At 38.7% G+C, this 19,843-nt stretch overlaps 1 protein-coding gene and 1 long non-coding RNA gene across 2 annotated transcripts in view; one reads left to right on the top strand and one right to left on the bottom strand.

Moving 5' to 3' along the window:
• Positions 1 to 279: 279 nt before the first annotated feature.
• Positions 280 to 19,843, bottom strand: part of LOC119818997 (nuclear export mediator factor Nemf) — a 35,122-nt gene continuing 15,558 nt past the window's right edge. Inside the window, exons 10-24 of the mRNA XM_038336951.2 lie at positions 15,556 to 15,668; positions 13,595 to 13,652; positions 13,081 to 13,139; positions 12,885 to 13,005; positions 11,062 to 11,332; positions 9,271 to 9,313; positions 9,097 to 9,146; positions 6,374 to 6,527; positions 5,282 to 5,359; positions 4,636 to 4,833; positions 2,218 to 2,250; positions 1,258 to 1,358; positions 1,095 to 1,138; positions 934 to 1,013; positions 280 to 725 (exon numbers count right to left, since the gene is read on the bottom strand). Coding sequence (XP_038192879.1) covers positions 648 to 725; positions 934 to 1,013; positions 1,095 to 1,138; positions 1,258 to 1,358; positions 2,218 to 2,250; positions 4,636 to 4,833; positions 5,282 to 5,359; positions 6,374 to 6,527; positions 9,097 to 9,146; positions 9,271 to 9,313; positions 11,062 to 11,332; positions 12,885 to 13,005; positions 13,081 to 13,139; positions 13,595 to 13,652; positions 15,556 to 15,668 — 1,481 coding nt within the window. The 3' untranslated portion in view covers positions 280 to 647. The remainder of the gene's footprint in view (positions 726 to 933; positions 1,014 to 1,094; positions 1,139 to 1,257; positions 1,359 to 2,217; positions 2,251 to 4,635; positions 4,834 to 5,281; positions 5,360 to 6,373; positions 6,528 to 9,096; positions 9,147 to 9,270; positions 9,314 to 11,061; positions 11,333 to 12,884; positions 13,006 to 13,080; positions 13,140 to 13,594; positions 13,653 to 15,555; positions 15,669 to 19,843) is intronic.
• On the top strand, positions 3,475 to 5,405 carry LOC121677265. The gene is made up of 2 exons (XR_006020854.1): positions 3,475 to 4,395; positions 4,561 to 5,405. It is a non-coding gene; the product is annotated as an uncharacterized LOC121677265 (long non-coding RNA).

Raw genomic sequence — 19,843 nt, 5'->3', positions numbered from 1 at the left:
AAAATCATTGCATTGGCTTTTTGTACCAAGAACGGGTATTGGGTATAACATTTTTTATAAAATGTACTTCTGATAGTAGAGATTTAGATACTTTTTGATAGCTGCTAGAAATGGAAAAGAAAATGGCACACAACTGAGTGACATTACAAGGAAGAAATTAGGGTGACGCACAGAAATAATGTCACCTTATTTTTTTGCATATGATGTAAAATTTGACAACTTTCAAGACACAAACCCTAAGTGTTTCATTGCCCACACAAAACCAAACAAAACCCCTCATGATTGGCCATAATATATATGTATTAGAGTCATCTACAGTAAACCTCCGGGTCAGTAGTTAATGCAGTCGAGCCACTTCAGGGTCTTTACATCATTAAATGAAACCTCAAGAATTTCAATAAAATGTAGAACAATTACAGATGTGTATCATTTAACTTCTCACAAATATTTTAGGAAATACTACTGTAACAGTTTATATATATATATATATATATATAAAACTTGAAAAAAATCTTAAGTCCTTTTGGTGATATAGCAAGGCAATGTATTCATTTGTAAATGTGGAAGTCCTATTAACACGTCTGCATCTGTGACTTCCAAAGGCTATATAAAACTGGCTCTTCCCAATGTCTCAGGACTCATTTCAGCTATTTTCTCTTTACATGAAGAAGATTAGGTGCAGATACTTTCACTTTGCCAGGAATGTTTCTTGATAAATCTGTGTCCTAAAAAAAGAAAAGGGCTTAATATCCCATGCAGTAAATCATGCTTAGGATGATTCTCTATATTCTACTATCAGAAGAAAGGCATTTATAACCTTTGCTGAGCTGATTATACTTATTTATAGCTCCTAGTAAGATAGCACTGAATCAAGACAACAGAAAATATCTGGACCACACCACCAGTCCCCAGAGTTCTGAAGGAAAACTTTACCTTCACACTGCGGAATAAGTCTTTTTCTCTTGCTGTTGCTTCTTTGGAATGCATGAAACTATTCAAAGCCGTCTTTGCAGCTGTAAATAGAGAGCTGAAGAATGTACTTCTGGTTCAGTCACTTAAACTATTTTAAAATCACAATTAAAACTCTAAATTACCTTTTCCCTTTTTCTGAACTCCAGGAGTAAGTTTCACTTTGTATCTTTAAAACAAACAAACAAACAAACAAAAAACCCAAAAAACATTACATGAGTTACTACATGGAGATCGCAAAGAGATTCATAAAGGCATTGTGTTATGAATGAAATAATACTGGCTTACTTATAATTTGTCATGGTGGTGTAAGGGGCACAGATTGGAATAGCAAACATTAGTACATCTTCAGGATGTGGCTGCCCTGTCAAAGAATCAAACAGATTTTCCTAAAAGAGGAAAATAAAAACAATTAGAAAGGGAAATTATGCCAAACATTAAAAAAGAACATTAGGTGTTGGAGGAGGTGGGGTGTTGAATAGTAGAGCCCTTGCCCAACATGCAGACCCTCTGTTCAAATCACAATCATAAAGGCAAGATCTAAAAATTAACATCTGAATACATAATACATGTTTAGCCTTTTCTGAAAAAAAAAAAAAAAAAAAAAAATAGAAGCTGACAGCAGTCCCTCAACTCTGCTTTATAGTTCCAAACAACTGAAAAGTAGTGTTTCAACATATATCCTTTACAACTTACAGTTCTGGCCTAGAATATTCAACAACAGGAACAGTTTTCAAAGCACCATTTAATGACAGAGAGGTGAGGAAGACAAGTTGGACTCTGCAACTAAGAATAGCTTAATAGCTTGCAGGGAAGCTATTGTGGATTTAAAAGATGCGCATTTTAAGGAGAAATTTCAGATCTCCTTAAACTAGTTCTTATTTTTGGACAAGGGCAAAATGCTTGGTGCTGAACTTTTAATTTACAAAATATAAATTATTATCCCCCATAGTAATAATTTTGAGGCACAAAGGAAGGGGAGGGATAAAGAATATTTTCAGGCTAGGTATGGTGGTGCACACCTTTAATCCCAGCTCTGAGGAGGCAGAGGCAGACTGATCTCTTGAATTCAAGACCTTTCAATAACGCATAGTAAGTTCCAGGCCAGGCAGGGCTACATTCTGAGTCCCTGTCAAACAACAAAAACAATAATTTGAGATCTGCACACTCATCTAGAATAGTCTGGAGTGTAGCTAATGTTCTGGCAAAGACTACAGAGATGGAATAGCAACCCCACTCAAATCATACCTCGTTTCCCTGCTGATCCAGATCATGTTCTTCCTAGGTCCAAACAAAGATTAAATTCAGCTTTTGTACCAATATGCATTAAGCAGAAAGAAATTGATATAACTGATATAAGGCTGTTATATAACTCATAAAATAGAAAACTGAAGAATACAACTTGGATCCTCTAAAACTCTAAAGTGGCTTAGTGTGTACATATTTAATACTATAGAAAGCACTGCCATTGAAAGAAAAAAATAAGGTTTTTTTAATCAGTGTGACAAAACCTTTTATTTAAAGTATATGATGAAGTCATGTTAAGTTGTAGAAACAACCTGAAATGACAAGTTTAATATTTGTAGAGAAAAGTAATCCTACAAAAAGAACCTCAAAAAAAAGTTTGCCAACAATTTTAAGATAAATTTTAAATATTGAGATAAACTTAATTTTGTGTATTTAAGTTACGTGGACAATACCTATTCAGAGACAAACTAGGCTGTTGTAACAAGAGACTTCAGAGTCCACAATTTTTTAAATAATAAATTTACACCTAATGGTTCTGGAGGCTAAAAGTTTAAGATCAGGACAACAGGAGGTTTTGTGAAGACTTGTCCTGAAATGGTCCCTTAGTAGAGTACAGTAGTACACACTTGTAATCCCAGCACCCGAGGTGTTGAGGCAGGAGGAGCTTACTCAGCAACAAGTTTAAGACCAGTCTGTGCTACATGAGACTACTTTTTTTTTTTTGAGACAGCTGTGTAGTCCTAGCTGTCCTGGAACTCAAACTGTAGACCAGGTTGGCCTTGAACTCTGAGATTCTCCTCTCTGCTTTCCAAGTGCTGGGATGAAAGACATGCACCACCACTGCCCAGTACATGAGACTCTTAGAACTGAACAAAAACTGGCATCTGATTGCCAAGTTTTCATTTGAGAGGTCCCTTTAATCTCATAAGGGCATAACTTCACTTCCTAAAAAAGCCCAACCTCTTATTATTACTACACTGGCATTTAGACCAGAATTCATATCCATGAAAGATTAATAATACCTCTTAGGAATTTTTCCCTTGTCCTGACTTGCTATATATCTTAAGCTGGCCTCATACTGTAGCATGATTAATAAAAACCCAGAGACAAATACTGGTGTTCAACCTGAAGTTCAGAAAGGCAAAGCAGCCAGTCACTAGAGAGCTCTTACCTCTATGAACTCTTCAGACTGAAAGAGAGCGAGTTCCTGTCTCATCCTGCTTTATACTCCTCTCTAGTCCTGGGATTAAAGGCCACACCACCTGGCCTCTAAGGCTGACTAGTGTGGCTGTTTTGTATTCTGGTCTTCAGGAAAACTTCATTTATTAAAATACAAATGAAATATCACTACATCATACTTTTGCTCCTTCCTTCTGCTTTGGCCTTTGAAGTGCTGGAATTCTAGCTATATGCCATCATATCTGGTATGGATATTTCTGGGCCTAAAGTTTACAGATAAAACTACACGTATGGCAATAATAGAAAACCTCATGAAATTTAGAAACATTAAAAACACTGCTCAGTAGAGGGAAAAAGAACAGTGACAAGAAATTCCTACAAGCATCTCACTAAGCTAAACGGGTAACTCACACTTCACTAAAAACAGTGTGGCCCAAGTAAGAACAGTCAAGTCAGGATTACAGTGATTACCACACCTGTTAACTTTCAGCCTGTACTTTATACAGATTAATTTTTAAAAGCTCAGCATTTCAAGAATTTTACCTACTCCTGTACAAAGATATACTTAACTGTGATTTTTAAATGATTTATTTGATAACACCATTAAGTAAGTACCTTAGCTGGAAAAAATATTTCTTCCTGCTTCTACAACTGAGACCTAACCTCTGGCAACATAGTTATTTTTAATATTATATAATACAATAAAGCTTATAATACTATAGAAAAGTTTACACAAGTAAAACTTTTTCTACAAAACCCAATATTTCCTTATTTTAACTGAGTTCCATTGGAATCATGTGAAACCTCTCCCATAAAACTGTTACTTTGTGTGTGCTATGTGCATGTGTACCTAACTGTATGCATGTGCCTGTGCAGGTCAGAGGGCAATCTTGGATGTCATCAAAAATACCATCTACTTTAAGACAAGATTTTTCATGGCCCTGGAGCTTGCTGAGTGGGCTCTGCTCCCCAGCCAACAGCCACCCCAGTGCGGGGATCGTAAGTAAATAAGTATATAAGTTCCAACAAGTTCTGGGGCTAGAACTCAGGTCCTATGGCAAACATTTTACAAAAGGCCATCTTTCTAGCCCCAAACTAATTTTCCAAAGGCATCTAGTCAATTTATCAGCTGCACATTTTTGTGAAACTAATTTTATCTTTGAGGCTTTGTTTCTATGATGAAGACCAACTTATCTTGGACTAACCCAGGCTCTGGTCACCCCACTTGGGAACACTCACCTTGTCATCATGTGGATCATCTACAGCCAAGTCGTGTATGTCCTGAGTCAGAACCTGAAGGGACGGTGGCTCCTTCTTAACAACATCGAGAGCCCGCTGTCCCCCCCTGGGCTTCTGTGGCTGCTTCATCACAGGCTCGTCTTTCCCTTTTCCTTTCTTCCCCTTCTTCCCTTTTTCTTCTTTGTTTGAACCTGCAGACTTTCAATTCATAAGGGGGAAAGCATCAATGTAATTATTAATAATACAAAGGTTTTTAAATAATTTTACTTTAATGTTTTGACTCTTAGCTTTTGTTTTTCCTTACAATTGTGTGTACGCTTATGAGTGTAGGGTATCCATGCCATAATATACATGTGGAATTCAGAGGATGTCATGTAGGAAAGTTTTCTCTTTTGAACATGTGGGTTCTGGGAACTGAATTCAGGTTGCCAGGCTTGGTGGAAAGTAAAGTGCCTCACTGGCCCAAATAATGTTAAATTTTTTTTCTTGATTTTTTTGAGACAGGGTTTCTCTGTAGCTCTGGAGCCTGTCCTGGAACTAGCTCTTGTAGACCAGGCTGGCCTTGAACAATGTTAAGGTTCTTAATGTTTATCATAGCCTAGATGCCCACTGAAAAGCAAGAGAAATAATTTAAGATGTTACTCACTGCTAGCAATTTCATAATAAGTTCACGATCTTCTTCATCCTGGTCTTTGTATTTTTCCTTCATTTTTTTCATTTTACTCTGAAATCAAAAGATTTGAAAAAAGCAATAAACAGTAATTTTTAAATGCCTCTTTCATTCTACCAAATATGCTTTTGAACAAGGCACCAACCAATATAAAGAACAATCAATATGGAGGACAGGAAGATGAGTATGCCATAGTCCTCATCCCTCCGGGAATCTGCCACAGTGGAACAGAAGACATATACACAAGTAAGGGTAAACCAACACAACTTATTTTGAATTAAGAGTGGCTTTAAAAGTCTGGCTCTCTGCCGCTCTCTCGCCGTCTGTGAGCCTTCCTTCTTGGGCCCCTGTGTAGGAACAGTGCAACAGGTACAGTGGATCCCTGAGTAGTGGAGGGCCAGGACTGAGCAGACTCCTCTAAGTGACTCCACTGGTGACTCAGGTTGGTGGTCATACACACTGGCAACCCTCTTGTCAGGTACAGATCTCCTGTTTCCTGCTTCCTACTGTCTGAAGCAAATGATGCCCCTCAGACGGTCTGCCACAGTGAGAACATGGTATCTACATCACAATGGCTGCCTTGTCCAACTTTCAAATCCCAGTGCAGCAACACTGGAGGAAGGTGTCCCCACCACCTCAGCCTCCATGCTAGTCCTCATGATCTGTCAGCAATGTTTAACATCAGGAAGTTTGTATGTGTCAATAGAAGCCCTTTCCCGGTACAACCTTCATCAGGTACAGTCTTACCTTTCCAGCTAACTTTCAGCCTCAGAATTAAAAAATTATGTACATATTATATTTTATTTAAAAATTATTCTATGTATATGGGTATTTTGCCTGCATGTATATCTGTGCACCACTTGCATGCATGGTGCCCCTCAGAGGTGCTGGATCTCCTGGAACTGGAGTGACAAGATAGTTGTTAAATGCCATGTAAATGCTGGAATTGAATCTGGTCTTTTGGAAAAGCAACCAGCCGCTTTTATTTCACTTTTAAATGTTTAAACAAGACCAAGAGGAACGCCCCGGCTTCACTTGCAAGGGGTCATTCAGAAGCATATTTATTACCTTTTGTCCTCTTTTCATTGGCTGTCCAGCTGCAACATTTCTGCCTGTGCTCTGGTTAGCTTCCGTGTGCACAGCATTTTCTCTTTCTTTCTCCTTTCCTTCCATCACTTCTAAATCCCCTGAGTCACTTGGAAGCTTTTTCTTTTTCATTTCTCTAAATGAAAACCAAGTAATATCACATTTTAAAAATGTCAAATGTGTCCTAAAAATGTCTAAACAGGAAGGGGAACATAAACAATGTTTGTCTCTTTTTAACTTAATAACCACTAGACCACTGTACATAAAAAGGCTCAAATTATCAGGTAAAAGAGACCTGAAAATCTTTCAAAGATTTCTCATTCTGTCATCAAGACTCAAAAGTATTCCTTTTGCTTATCCCTCCTCAACTACACATTCATTCATTGAACTAACAACCCTCATGTGCAGACACCAGGACTTCTAGTATTCTATCAGCATGGTTTTAGCATATCTTGGACATTTAATACATTTCTTGATTGGCTGGTAGAATAAATAATGTATCCAAACATAAACATATTAAGGAAGAAGGATACATTCTGTTGCTTTGGCATCTTTCTATTCCCAGTGCTACTGTCTTAGCCCAGGTCCTCACTGCCTCTTAGACTCCTCTGAGTCTTTACAACATTCCCTGTTCCTCACCTTTGTCACAGTTCCACTCAAAAGTTTCCAAAATATTCTCCTAATATCACTTGTAAAAAAATCTCCAAATCCTTAGTCATTCCAGGTTCTCTTATATTTAATCTAAATTTACCTTCTACTCTAACCATCTATGACTTCACAACATATACAGAACCTTTCTTTTTCTTTCCTCTCAAGTCTTTCATTTTTCCAAAATATCACACATACATTTTACTTCCCAACCTGTCTTTCCTTGTTTTAATACTAATTGTCCTTGAAGTCTCTTTTCACCTTCATATATCTAACTGTTAAAATATCTAAGGTATATTTCTTTTCTTTTCTTTCTTTCTTTTTGTTTTTTCTGAGACAGGGTTTCTCTGTGGCTTTGGAGCCTCTCCTGGAACTAGCTCTTGTACACCAGGCTGGCCTCGAACTCACAGAGATCCACCTGCCTCTGTCTCCCGAGTGCTGGGATTAAAGGCGTGAGTCACCACTGCCCGCCTAAGGTATATTTCTTGTGTATATGTGCATGTAGAGCCCAGAGGATGATGCGTGTTTTGCTTCATCAAACTCTGCCTTATCCCCTTGAGGTAGGATCTCCCACTAAACTGGGAGCTTTCCTGTTCTTTTGGTTTCTGACTAGGCTGGTCAGCCAAGCCCCGAGAAACCCCTTGTTTCTTTGTCCTAGTGCTGAGACAACAGGTGCTCACTGCAGCGCTCAGCTTTCTACACAAGGCCTAGGAACTGGAACTCAGGTCCTATGTGTACCTGACAAATACTTTACTTACTTGAACATCTCCCCAGTCCCTAGGGTTTTGACATATACAAATTTTTCCTAATTAATTTAAAAAATTTCTATTTATCTTTATTAATATCCTAGAATTAAAGAGAAAAAAGGGAAGAAGAGAGGGTAGGAGAGAAAATGGAGATAAGACCAAAGCATGGGAGCTGAAGAGATGTCTCAGTGGTTAAGAGCACTGACTGCTTCTCCAGAGGACCAAGGTTCAATTCCCAACACCCACATGGCAGCTTACAACTGTCTGTAACTCCAGTTCCAGGGGACCCAACACCCTCACACAGACACATATGCAGGCAAAACACCAATGCAGAGCTTAAAAAAATAAGTTATTAAAAAAGACCAAAGGATGGTATAGAAATGTATGGAAATATCATGGTAGAATTCATTAATTTGTATACTATAAATGAATTTTAAAAAATCAAGTGCTGGGGCTGGAGAGATGCCTCAGCAGTTAAGAGCACTGGGTGTTCTTCCAGAGGACCCAGGTTCAATTCCCAGCACCCGCATGGTAGCTCACAACTGTCTGTCACACAGACATAAAGGCATGTAAAATAAAAATGAATAAATTAAAAATTAAAAAATCAAGTGCTTTATATCCATAATGTCCTACATTCACTGTACATGTTTACATAATAATAAAAGGTTTGTTTTACTACTTATCTATCTCACCTATCATAAATGAGCCTTAAATACAAAAAAACGTATTAGAATTGGACATAAAGGATCTTGGTGATAGCCAGGTGGAAGTGGTGCATGCCTTTTCTTTTTTAAAATTTACTTATTTTATGTATATGAGCGCTCTATCTTCATGTACACCTTTATGCCAGAAAGGGCACCAGAGTTACTATAGATGGTTGTAAGCCACCATGTGGTTGTTGGGAAGAACAGAGCCGTCTCTCCAGCCCCCAAGGTGGTGGTGCACACCTTTAATCCCAGTACTCGGGAGGCAGAGGCAGATGGATCACTGAGATCCAGGCCAGCCTGATCTATAGAAGCAAGTTCAGGATAGTCAGGGTTGCACAGAAAAACAAAAAAATAGAAACAAAAGAATTTTGGTGACTAGGAAGTCTCCAAAATATTCAAATACATGTTAGCTAAGTTATTTTAAAGTTTAAATTTATTATTCTTCTGTATATATGATGTGTGAATGCAGGCACAGCACGCTCTATCCACGTGGAGGTCAGAGTCAATTCTCCCCTACAGTGTAGCAGGCAGTTTTACCCTTCCAGTCATCTCATTATTCAGCTGTCAATGTCTGAAACCTGACTCAGTATATAACCCCTTTTACCTTCTTTCCTTGGCTGACAAATGTCTCCGGCTATGTGATTTACTGTCACTCTATTAAACAAGAACAAAGAATTATAAAACTATTACTATTATTTTTTCAAATAGTAAATTACAAAAGAACTTATTCAGAAAAAAACACAATTTTTTTAAAAAAATAACTTCAAAAATAGCTTACTGCATTAGAAGATTCTTCTCTTGTAGCCAGTTTCTGCAGAGGCCTATGAAAACAAAGAATTTATCAGCCTACGAACGCCATTCAGTTGGTCTTAAAATCCCCCACTTACAGTCCTACGAACCTTCAACTATGACAAATCCATCCAAACCATATTCCCATTCTCTTATATACACTCCTCGTGTGACATGTGTTAAATCTTTCTCTGTGTCAGCTGCTGCTAGAAGCTCTGCACTAAAATCTCCACCGAAACCCTGTGAAGGGATACTCTGTTTTCTAAGATAGACATTCATGCTTTAACGCAATGTAGCTTGCCCAAAGAGACACCCTAAGACTTAATTTCGGTCTGTCTGGCTTCTAAGCCATGCTTTAAAACTCTAATAGCAATTCTTAAACAAAAACAAACCAACAACAACAAAAAACCCCATCATCCTCTGTGATAGTGCACACCTTTAGTCCCAGCTCTGTGGAGGCAGAGGCAGGAGGATCACTGTGATTTCAACACCAGTCTGGTCTACAGAGTGAGTTCCAGGACAGCCAGGGCTACATAGAGGAACCCTGTCATAAAGGAGAGGAAAGGAGAGGAAAGAGGAAAGAAAGAGGAAAGGAAAAAGGAAAGGAAAAAGAAAAGGAAAGAGAAAAGGAAAGGAAAAAGGAAAGAAAAGAGAAAAGAAAAGAGAAAAAAGAGGAGGGGAGGGGAGGGAAAGGAGGAGAGGAGAGGGGGAGGGGAGGGGAAGAGCGGAAAGGGGGAGGGGAGGGGAGGAGAGGAGAGGAGAGGAGAGGAGAGGAGAGGAGAGGAAGAGTGAGTGATTGATTTGTGAGAAAAGGTTTCTCTGTGTAGCACTGAGTATTCTGGAACCCATTCTGTAGAGCAGACTGCCTCCCTCTGCTGAGATTAAAAGTGCACGCTACTATGCTCTGCTTTAGTATTTGTATTTAATTATGTATATGTGTCTGTATATGGGTATGTGAAAATGAGTGGAGGAAAGCCAGAAGACAGCTTGGATTCCCTGGAGCTGGAGTTACAGGCAGCTGTGAATGGCTCAACAGGGGTGCTGGGAAAAAAACTCACGTACCCTACAAAAGCAATACACTTTCTTTTGAGTCATCTCCCCAGCCCTTCCTTCATAGCAGTATTTTCAAATAAATGCTTTAGTACAATCTTCATCCCCATCATCTCCTGAGTTCCCCTAGCTACCCCTCACTGCAGTCTCCTTTCCTCCTTCACGTTCTGTGTCCTTTTGCACCACTCCACTCCATGTTTCTTCATCATCTATTTGTTCCTCTTGGTCTCCTCCCCAGGGTTTTAGGCTTTACACCATACCCATCTCTATACACATTAGAGGCTAAGAGCTGCATATGGCAGAGAGTATAGCTTTTTTCTTTCTGAGTTTAGATCACTTTGTTTAATATCTTATTATTCAGATCATCCATTTTCCTGAAAATGTCATAATTTTCTTTTGCAATGCTGGTTGAACCCCAGGTTTCTAAGCATGCAAAACACTATCACTGAACACACATGTCCTGAGCCTGGTTATTTCTAGTCTGACCTACTTTGGCTACTTTATATACTTTTCTCCTCTGATCCTGGGAATTTCTAGAAGACCAATCAAATGCTGAAAAAAATAAAGACACAAAGGAGGGTGAGAGGACTAGAATAACCCTGAGTAATAAATACAACATGAAGAGTGGGTGGAAACAGTGTGAAGTTAATCTTAGTGTTACTGTTTTATAAGGGTTCCCTCAACATCATTTCCAGTCTACAAAGGAAACTTCAATTCTTTTCAGCGTTACCTCTGGGACTGAAGGTGGGACAAGTCAATGGTGGTGTCAGGATAATCGAGCATGTCTTCCTCCTCACCCTTCATCTCACCAACGGGCTCTTCGTCTTTCGTGACTTCTTTGGATTCTCCATCTTCAGAACTTTCCTCCTGTATTAATTCCTCACTTAATTCATCTCTGCCACTCTGAACAGCAACCTCTTGATCGCCCTGAGTCACAAGTTCTACTTCTACAGGAGTTTCATGTAATCCCTCTTTATCGTCTTCACTGCTGTCACCCCCTTCTGTAAATTCCATAAGGAAAGTCAGTATGCAGCTTCCAATGATGCTATGTGATTGATTCCAAAAATTCCTAGGTTGCCCAAGAGGTCAAGAGAAAAATTCCTGGTCATCTCTACAATGTATTATGCCCTATTCTGACAAAAGGATAGTCCTTACATGACCTCCAAGATCACTCTATCACAGATGAACATTGCTGATATTTCTGTAACAAACCTAAGTTGTCTGTCACAGCTACTTCTAGAAGGCAAGATAATAAAAGTAGCCGTATAAATTCTAGTTTTATTAATTTGTAAATGACAACCAACAAACATAACTAACTTCACACTTAATCGAAAGGATACAAATATTAATAACTGAACCTAATTACCATCTTGCAAGGTTTATCATGAAATTAAATAATAAATATTATTGTTATTTATATAGCACTTTATAACAGGGACATGGTAGGTATCAATCAACAAAATCGAACAACATAGTAGTTTTAAATTAAGCAATGCAATATGACTTCAAAAAAATGACCCTAGGAGAGAGAATAACTATAGAAGTAGTTCAGGGTACCCTTTCTCTACGTTTCTTACGTTGGTAGGTCTCTCTACTTGAAGCAATTATGAAAATCAACCAAAGCTAGGCATACTGGCTTATTATACCCATAATATTGGTATTTGAAAACTGAGTCAGGATGATAGTCAAAAGACTGGCCTGAACCAAAATTTTCATGTTAGGAATTATACTGGATATAAATTCATCTTATCATTTCTAACTCCTAAACCCAAATGGAAATGTTAATTCATATATATCCAAGTTTACCTGTTAGATATATTTACAAGATATTCAGTAGGAGCTCAAATTTTACCAAATGTATTTTGATTATGTATTTAGTTAACTATTTTTATCATTAGAATATTTTTTTCAATCCTTAGTACAAAAAAAAGCACATTTAGCATTTCCAGAAATAAAATTCAAGAAAATTAATAGTACTTTGGGCTATTTTTGAAATTCTGGTCATCACAGAAGAGGCACAATTTCTTAAGATTTAGGAATAAAACTAAAGAATGAAAAATCACAGGGCTTGGCTGGGTATGATGGTGAATTCCTTTAATGCTAGCACCAAGGAGACAAAGACAGAAGGACTGATAGAAGTTCATTGCCAGCCTGATCCATATGACAAGTTCTAGGCAAGCCAGGGCTCCACAACAGTCTCTTGTCAAGAGGAAAACAAAGTCCCAAGCCTGGTTGGGAAGATGAAGATTTTCATTGGTAAAGTGCTTGCCTTTCAGGACATGGACATGAGCTAGATTTGCAGAAACCACATCAGGGAAGCAAATCAGGTGTGGTGGCACGCATCTGTAATCCCAACAACCATGGTAAGGGGTAAGCTCACTGCCCAGTTAGCCTTGTTAATGAGCAAGCTCCAGACCAGAAAGAAACCCAATTTCCAGAGAAAGTCAACAGTGCCTGGGAAATACCCAATGTATTTCCTGGCTTCCCACACACATGTGCACATAAGCAAGCACAAACAAATCACAAGCCAATGTATTATAACATGTCAACTACCTAGCTGCTCCATCTCTTCTGACACAAGTTCACTTGTGCAGCTTGTCAGTGTCTCCATGTCTTCATCCTGTGTTCTGACTTTTCGTTCACCTCGATGTCTCCAGACGCAAGACTCATCTACCTGGAGAAAAGAGTTTTTCCTCACTGCTGAGCTTCAGTGAGAGTATAAAGTAAGCCCAAAGAAAGTGAAGAGTACCTTAAAAAGGAAGCTAAACCCCATCATTAGATACGACGGAGGAAGGAAATTCTTTTTTCCTATAAAAGATAATACGCATTAATATTATAAAAATCATTTTTCCACTTTTTTTGTCTGAAAATAATACATACCAATGATTATATCCATTTTCACCTTGTACTAGAACATAAGCATTCAAAATACTTAGTATTATATATAGGAATAGTTATCAAGAAAAAGTATGAATGCTTGTTCCCACCTTTTGGGTTTGCCAAAACCATAATAATCTTTTTTATTTAAAAAGGTCAGACTATAAAATTCTTATTCTTATAATCCAACTATGTGAAATACATTTTCATCAATAATTGTATGACGGCAAATGCTGAATTTGCCATGCCAAGGCAAAAATTTCCTTATTTCTTAAAAAAATTTGTATGTGCAATTATAGCAACCCATTTCTACTCAAGAATATCTATAAAATGGCTCCTGCCTTCATAATTCAATTTAGGGATATTTTTCATTGTTAAGTTGTTACCTCTTATCATGAAGCTTCCTGTTGTCAAATATTCTCCTGTTGGTGCTGTTTTAGACACCTGAAGAATACAATAATGCATTATATTCTTATCTAAAGAAAAAAAATGAGACAGGTTCTCAGTTATTATAGGTCAGTCTTGAATTTGCTATGTAACTGAGGATGACCTTGTATTTCCAGTCCCTCTACCGCCTAAGTGCTAGGATTACCACTGTGCCTGCCATGCCTCCTTTATGTGGTCCTGGGATTAAACATTGGGCTTTGTGCATGCTAGAAAGGCAATCGACCCAACTGAGTTACATCTTTAGTCTCTTCAGCTCTTCTTTTAAGAAGTTTTCTACCCAAGAGGAGGAAATAATCATATTCAACTCTAAGTGCTGAAAACTTTATAATTTAGTAAAAATCCTCAACATTGCAGACACATATATCCTTCCAACAACAGATATACTTGTTGGCATAAATGAAGAAATAACAGAAGATCCACTACTCCAATAGAATGACATGGGCTAGACTGGAACTAGCCTTTTCCTCCAGCATAGGATATAATGAGTAGAGAATAAGTTTAATAAGCTTAGCACTAAAATCCTTTTCTGGGATTCTTTTTGATAGTAAAACAGCTTTTCTTTTCCTTAAAAAAATAGTTTGAAAGGTTTTCTTTGTTTTGTTTTGTTTTTAATTTTTCAAGACAGAATTTCTCTGTGTAGCCCTGGTTGTCCTACAGACTAGGCTGCTAGCCTCTAACTCAAGACTGCTGGAATTGAAGGCATGTACTACCATGTCTCGCTTTGAAAGATTTTTTTAAAAGATTTCGTAATTTATAATGTCTACACACACAAGAAGAGGGCACGCACACGTACTGCAGAGATCAGAGGACAGGTTGCAAGGAATTAGTTCTCCCCTCCCACCATGTGGGTCCCAGGGATTGAACTCAGGTTATCAGGCTTGATGACAAGGGTATTTACTGACTGAGCCACCTCCCCAGCTGCTAAAACAGCTTTTCCTACAAGGAAATAAAAATTAATAGAATTTTCAAAATGTAGTTTGATAACACAAAGTGAGAGAGCTCATTCCAAAGATTTTTACAGACTTGTAAATTCTCTGATTTGATGGTATTTTTATTAGTTATAAACAGTTAGAAAACCACTTCAATAGTGATTTAATAGTGGAAGTATAAAGTATTACCCCTCAAGTATATTAATTTCCTAAAACCACATCACAGAATAGCAAACAACATAAATATAACTCTCAAGGATGGTATTTTTTAATCCTACCACATAATTTCTGATTCTTGTATAATTCATATATCATTGTCAAATATAATTCTTGAAAATGTGGATCTATTTGCAATGGGAAATCAAATATGAAATGATAATATCAAATAGCACTAACAGCTGAGCTTGGTGGCACAGGCCTGTAGTCCTAGCTACCTGAATGGCTGAGGTAGAAGAGCTGAGAGTTCAAGTCCTGTGTGAGATACAGTAAGTTCAATGCCAGCTGGAGGAACTCAAATCTCATCACACAATAAAATAATAAAGAAGGCTAAGGGCACCGCTTAGAATGCATGAGTCTCCAAGTGCAATCTCCAATATGACAAAAACAAATCAAAAAGGCATCCAAAAACAAACAAAAGAGCACTGAACATAGAGGGGCACTTACTAAAACCAAGTGAATACACAAAACACAACTAATACCTAGTTTCTGGAGAGGCAAAAGAGAATTCAGAAAACCTAATTGAGCTGGATGTGGTGCTGCACACCTTTAACCCCAGCACTTGGGAGGCAAGGCAGGTCCAAAGGAGTTTTTTTCTTCACAGCACTTACCACCTGGTTTGCATACATTTTTCTCTACCACTTAAACATAAACTTTATCAAGGTAGGTACTTTTCTTCCTTCTACATCCTACCCATCTGTAATGAGGTATAGCCCTTAAGAGATTATGAAAATGGACCATACAGCCCTTATTACCTGATGATGGTACACCCACCAAGCACTAGTGATAACTCGAGCATCCCAAGCAGCACTATAGCAAAGTGCCATTGTGCCCGCCTCAGTCAGAGTCCGTGGAGGGATGGGTTCTCCTACAACAGCAATGCTATGTTTCAATACCAAAGTACAGGGTTTCTACAGAGCAAGATGTCAAAGTTATACCCAGTACAACAGTCAACCATCTTCTATCTTAAATATTATACCACATTTATGTCAAGATTCTACCTACTTCTACCTGTTGTTAGTGTTAGGGGCCAAAAGTTTGTATTTCATTTTTTATACTTATTTGTGCATGTGTGTATATGTGTGTGCATGTATGTATGTGTGCTTATGAGTGCATGATAATGCAGTGTAACTACGGCCACTATATAATTCCAGAACATTTGATCACAGCCTGTGGCGAGCCCACAAGTATTCTACAGCAAATGTACAGCTGACACATCTATTAGACTGTCCACGGTAAGTGCATACATACACACCTGGAGAACCCTTTCTTGCAGAGCTGTGGAAATACCTGTCCTTTGGATAAGAAACTGTCAATTCAGAGGCAGGCGGGTCTCTGTGAGTTCGAGACCAGCCTGGTCTACAAGAGCTAGTTCCAGGACAGGCTCCAAAGCCACAGAGAAACCCTGTCTCGAAAAACCAAAAAAAAAAAAAAAAAAAAAAAAGAAACTGTCAATTCTGCAAAAATCCTGCGAAATCATGGCATTTCTTCTTTATATAGTATCCCCAGCAGTGTATAAACCTGACTTTTCCTGTAGGGCAACTGGATACTGTTGTAATCTGTTGGCCTTGTCTGTCACCTGGGTACCCTGTCCCTTTAAGACACAAGCCCTACCCACTTCCAACCTACCCTCCCTCCCTCCTTCTCCCAAGCTCTCTGTCTGCCCTTCTTCTGGAGAGGCAGCTTCTGCCTCTCTCTCTTCTCCCCCTCTTCTCCCTATCCCCTTCCCTTCCTCTTCCATAACCCACTAAATAAACTCTATACCCAAACTCTCTCTGCATGGCGTATCTATCTGTCTGTCTCCCACCAAGGACTCAGGCCACCCGACCTAGGTGCCCCTCTTGAGATTGGTCCCCTACCACCTCTTTATAAATAATAAGATACCTCCCCCCACACCATTTAGCTAGGGTGTGAAAAGGATTCAGTCAAGTCCTTGTTCTCATAGGCAAAATTTACATAAAAATAGTTCCTCACAAACCTTCTTCATTGACAGTAGTCACTGATAAGAAAGGAGCCTCATACAGGAGGTAATATGTCTGCTCTAACAGCAGACTCAGGAAAGTGTAATCTACTGGTCTTTCTGCTCCGACTTAACAGGCTACTGATATTCTGTATTTACCCTTACTCTGGTTTCAACTAACCTAGGATCATAACCCAGGAAATTAACTGTTTATATAGGAAAAAGGCTTGAGTCACTAAAAAAGTTCTCACCTGGGCACCCTGCTGAAGTCAAAAGCAGGGTCCCCAGAAGAGATTCCTTTTAACTCAATCAGTTAGATGATAATGCCGAACAAGCCAGCAGTGTTCCCAGTCTTAAGGGGAACTTCACAGCCACACCCCGCTCAGCGACAGAAGGTGCATGCTTGATACCACTGTAACTGCCTATGGGATTGTTAACTTGTCTATACGCCCAAATAAACTGAAACCTTTGTGGATACCACACCTTACCCTATGTCTGATGCTTTGCCCTTATACTTTATGCCCCTATGCTTTCTCCCTCTTTTTCCTTCTTACATCTTCCCCCAAGAAATAAAGATACATGCAGGAAAAACATGCCTAAGTCAGTCAGTTTGTTCTACCTCTCCACCCCACCCCAGATACTGTTCCCAAGCCAGTCTCTGCTTGTCATAGAAGTCCTACTCTGAACCCTTAGAGAGTGCTGAGGCTGGTATGCAGTAGGTCTCGATACTCCCAAACCCCCAACCCCTACCCCAAAGCAACCTTCGAACTTAGCTACCTGCAATCACTGTTACTTTCTGTCCATATTTTGCAAAGTTCAGATAAATGAAATTATATGTAGTCTTTTGTGTTTAGCCTAGAATTTAGAGTGGTCCTGCCTCCGCTCCTGGGATTATAGGTATGATCTGCCACACCTGCCTTCTTTACTTTCAATATTTTACAGATTTTACCTAAAGCCTCTATCTTGCAAGGTTATTACCAGTTTTATGGTATTATGGATTAAAAGCCAGGGCTTCATGCATGTGAGAAAAGTACTGTACCACTGAGCTGTAACTCCTATTTTTTTCTCTTTTCAAAGATAAGGTACTATATAGCCCAGACAGGCATCAAACTTGCTATGTAGCTGAGGATTGCTTTGAATTTCTGATCCTTTCACCTCTGTTTCTTGAATGCTGAGATTATAGGCCTCCACCATCATGCCTGTCTATGTGGCACTGGCAATTAATAGATGTTAGGCAAACACCCTACTAATTGACTACATCCCCATACCCTTTATTTTATTCTTTATTTTATTATGCCTGTATTATCAGTTTATTCTCTGCTAGTTGTGGTGGTTTCAATGAGATGCCCCCTCTCCCACAAACCTCAGGCACTTGACTACTTGACTCTCAGGGTGTGGCTGGAAATGTCAGTCTGCATTAAACTCCTTAATAAGCTGCTTGGCCATGCTGTTTTAATCACCAAGAGAAGTAACTAAGACACTAGTACACATAAATACAGCATATTTTTTCTTTTCTTTTTTGATAGAGAGTTTCACATAGCCCAGGCTGGTTCTCCCGCCTCTTCTTCACAGTTGCTCGAGTTACAGTCCTGTGCGGCCAAGCTTAGTTACAACTTGTTTGTGCTCATCTCCGGCTGTGTGAACACTGCTGTTTGTTTATTGTAGCTCTAAACATTCTGGGGACTTCCTTGGGTTTTTTGTTGTTGTTGTTTTGCTCTGCTTTTTAAATATAAAGACAAGGGTGGGCCTGGAGGCAAACACCTTTATTCTAAGCACTCAGGAGGCACAGGCAGGTGGATATCTGACAGTTTGTGTCTAGCCTGGTCTACATAGTGAGTCTCCATATATAGAGACCCTGTCCCCAAAAACCAAAACCACACACACACACCAAACAAACAATATTTATAAAGATAGTCTGGGTACAAGAGTTTTACTTCTTGTCAATTTGAGCATTTTAAATTTCATTTTATTGCTGTCCTAGTTTGGGTTTCTACTTTTACTACTATAATAAAACACCATGACAAAAAAAAAAAGCAACTTGGGGAGCAAAGGGTTTATTTGGCTTACATATCCAGTGTCATAGTCCACTGAGAGAAGCCAAAGCAGGAACTCAAACAGGGTAGGACCTGAAGGCAGGAAATGATGCAGAGGCCACGAAGTTCTGTTTATTGGCTTGCTCACCATGGCTTGCTCAGCCTGCTTTCTTACAGCAACAAGGGCTACCAGCCAGGGCTATCCCTACTCTCTTATTTGGGAAGAAGAATTTTTGAAGCACTAGTTTTTTTGTTTTTTTAAATAAAAGATTACTATAATTCATCAATTAAGATATCTGAGTTTAGGATTTTCTTTCTGTTTTATTGTTTGGCTGGTTAGTTGGTTGTGTTTTATTTTTTTTCTTTTTTAAAAGATTTTATTTATTATGTATACAATGTTCTGTCTGCATGTTTACCTGCCCAGAAGAGGGCACCACATCTCATTACAAATGGTTGTGAGACAATGGGCAGTTGCTGGGATATGAACTCAGGACTCTGGAAGAGCAGACAGTGTGACCTCTGAGCCATCTCTCCAGCTCATTTGTTTTTTTCAACATAGGTTTCTCTGTGTAGCCTTGTTCATCCTGGAACTTGCTTTGTAGACCAGGCTGGCCTTGAACTCACAGTTATCTGCCTGCCTCTCCCTCCTGATCGACAGAATTAAAGGTGAGCACTAGCTGCAATTTTCTTTATGAAGAGTTTCAATCTCTTGTTATGAATTTCTTTCACTTTTCTATTTCTATCATCTGATCTATGTAGAGAATGTTCCCAGTATACTTGCTGTTAGACAGTGTTCTAGAAATATGTTAGGTTTAGTCATCTGCTCAAGTCTTCTATTTCCTTGTCATCTACTGCTTCATTATTCTATTCATCTTCGATATTGACATTTCTAAATATTACTATATTCCTTCATACATTATAGAACACAATTGACAGACACGTATGACTCTTACATTCATGCAACGTTCCCATATCATTACAACCTTCCTTTATCTTTTTGTTGTTGTTTGCAATACTGGGAGCTGAATATTAATTCTTGTATATCAGCAA

Source organism: Arvicola amphibius, chromosome 7, assembly GCF_903992535.2.
Source record: "Arvicola amphibius chromosome 7, mArvAmp1.2, whole genome shotgun sequence".
Lineage (NCBI taxonomy): Eukaryota > Metazoa > Chordata > Mammalia > Rodentia > Cricetidae > Arvicola > Arvicola amphibius.
Note: the sequence above shows the minus strand (reverse complement) of the source record. Positions and strands in the feature narration are given on the sequence as shown.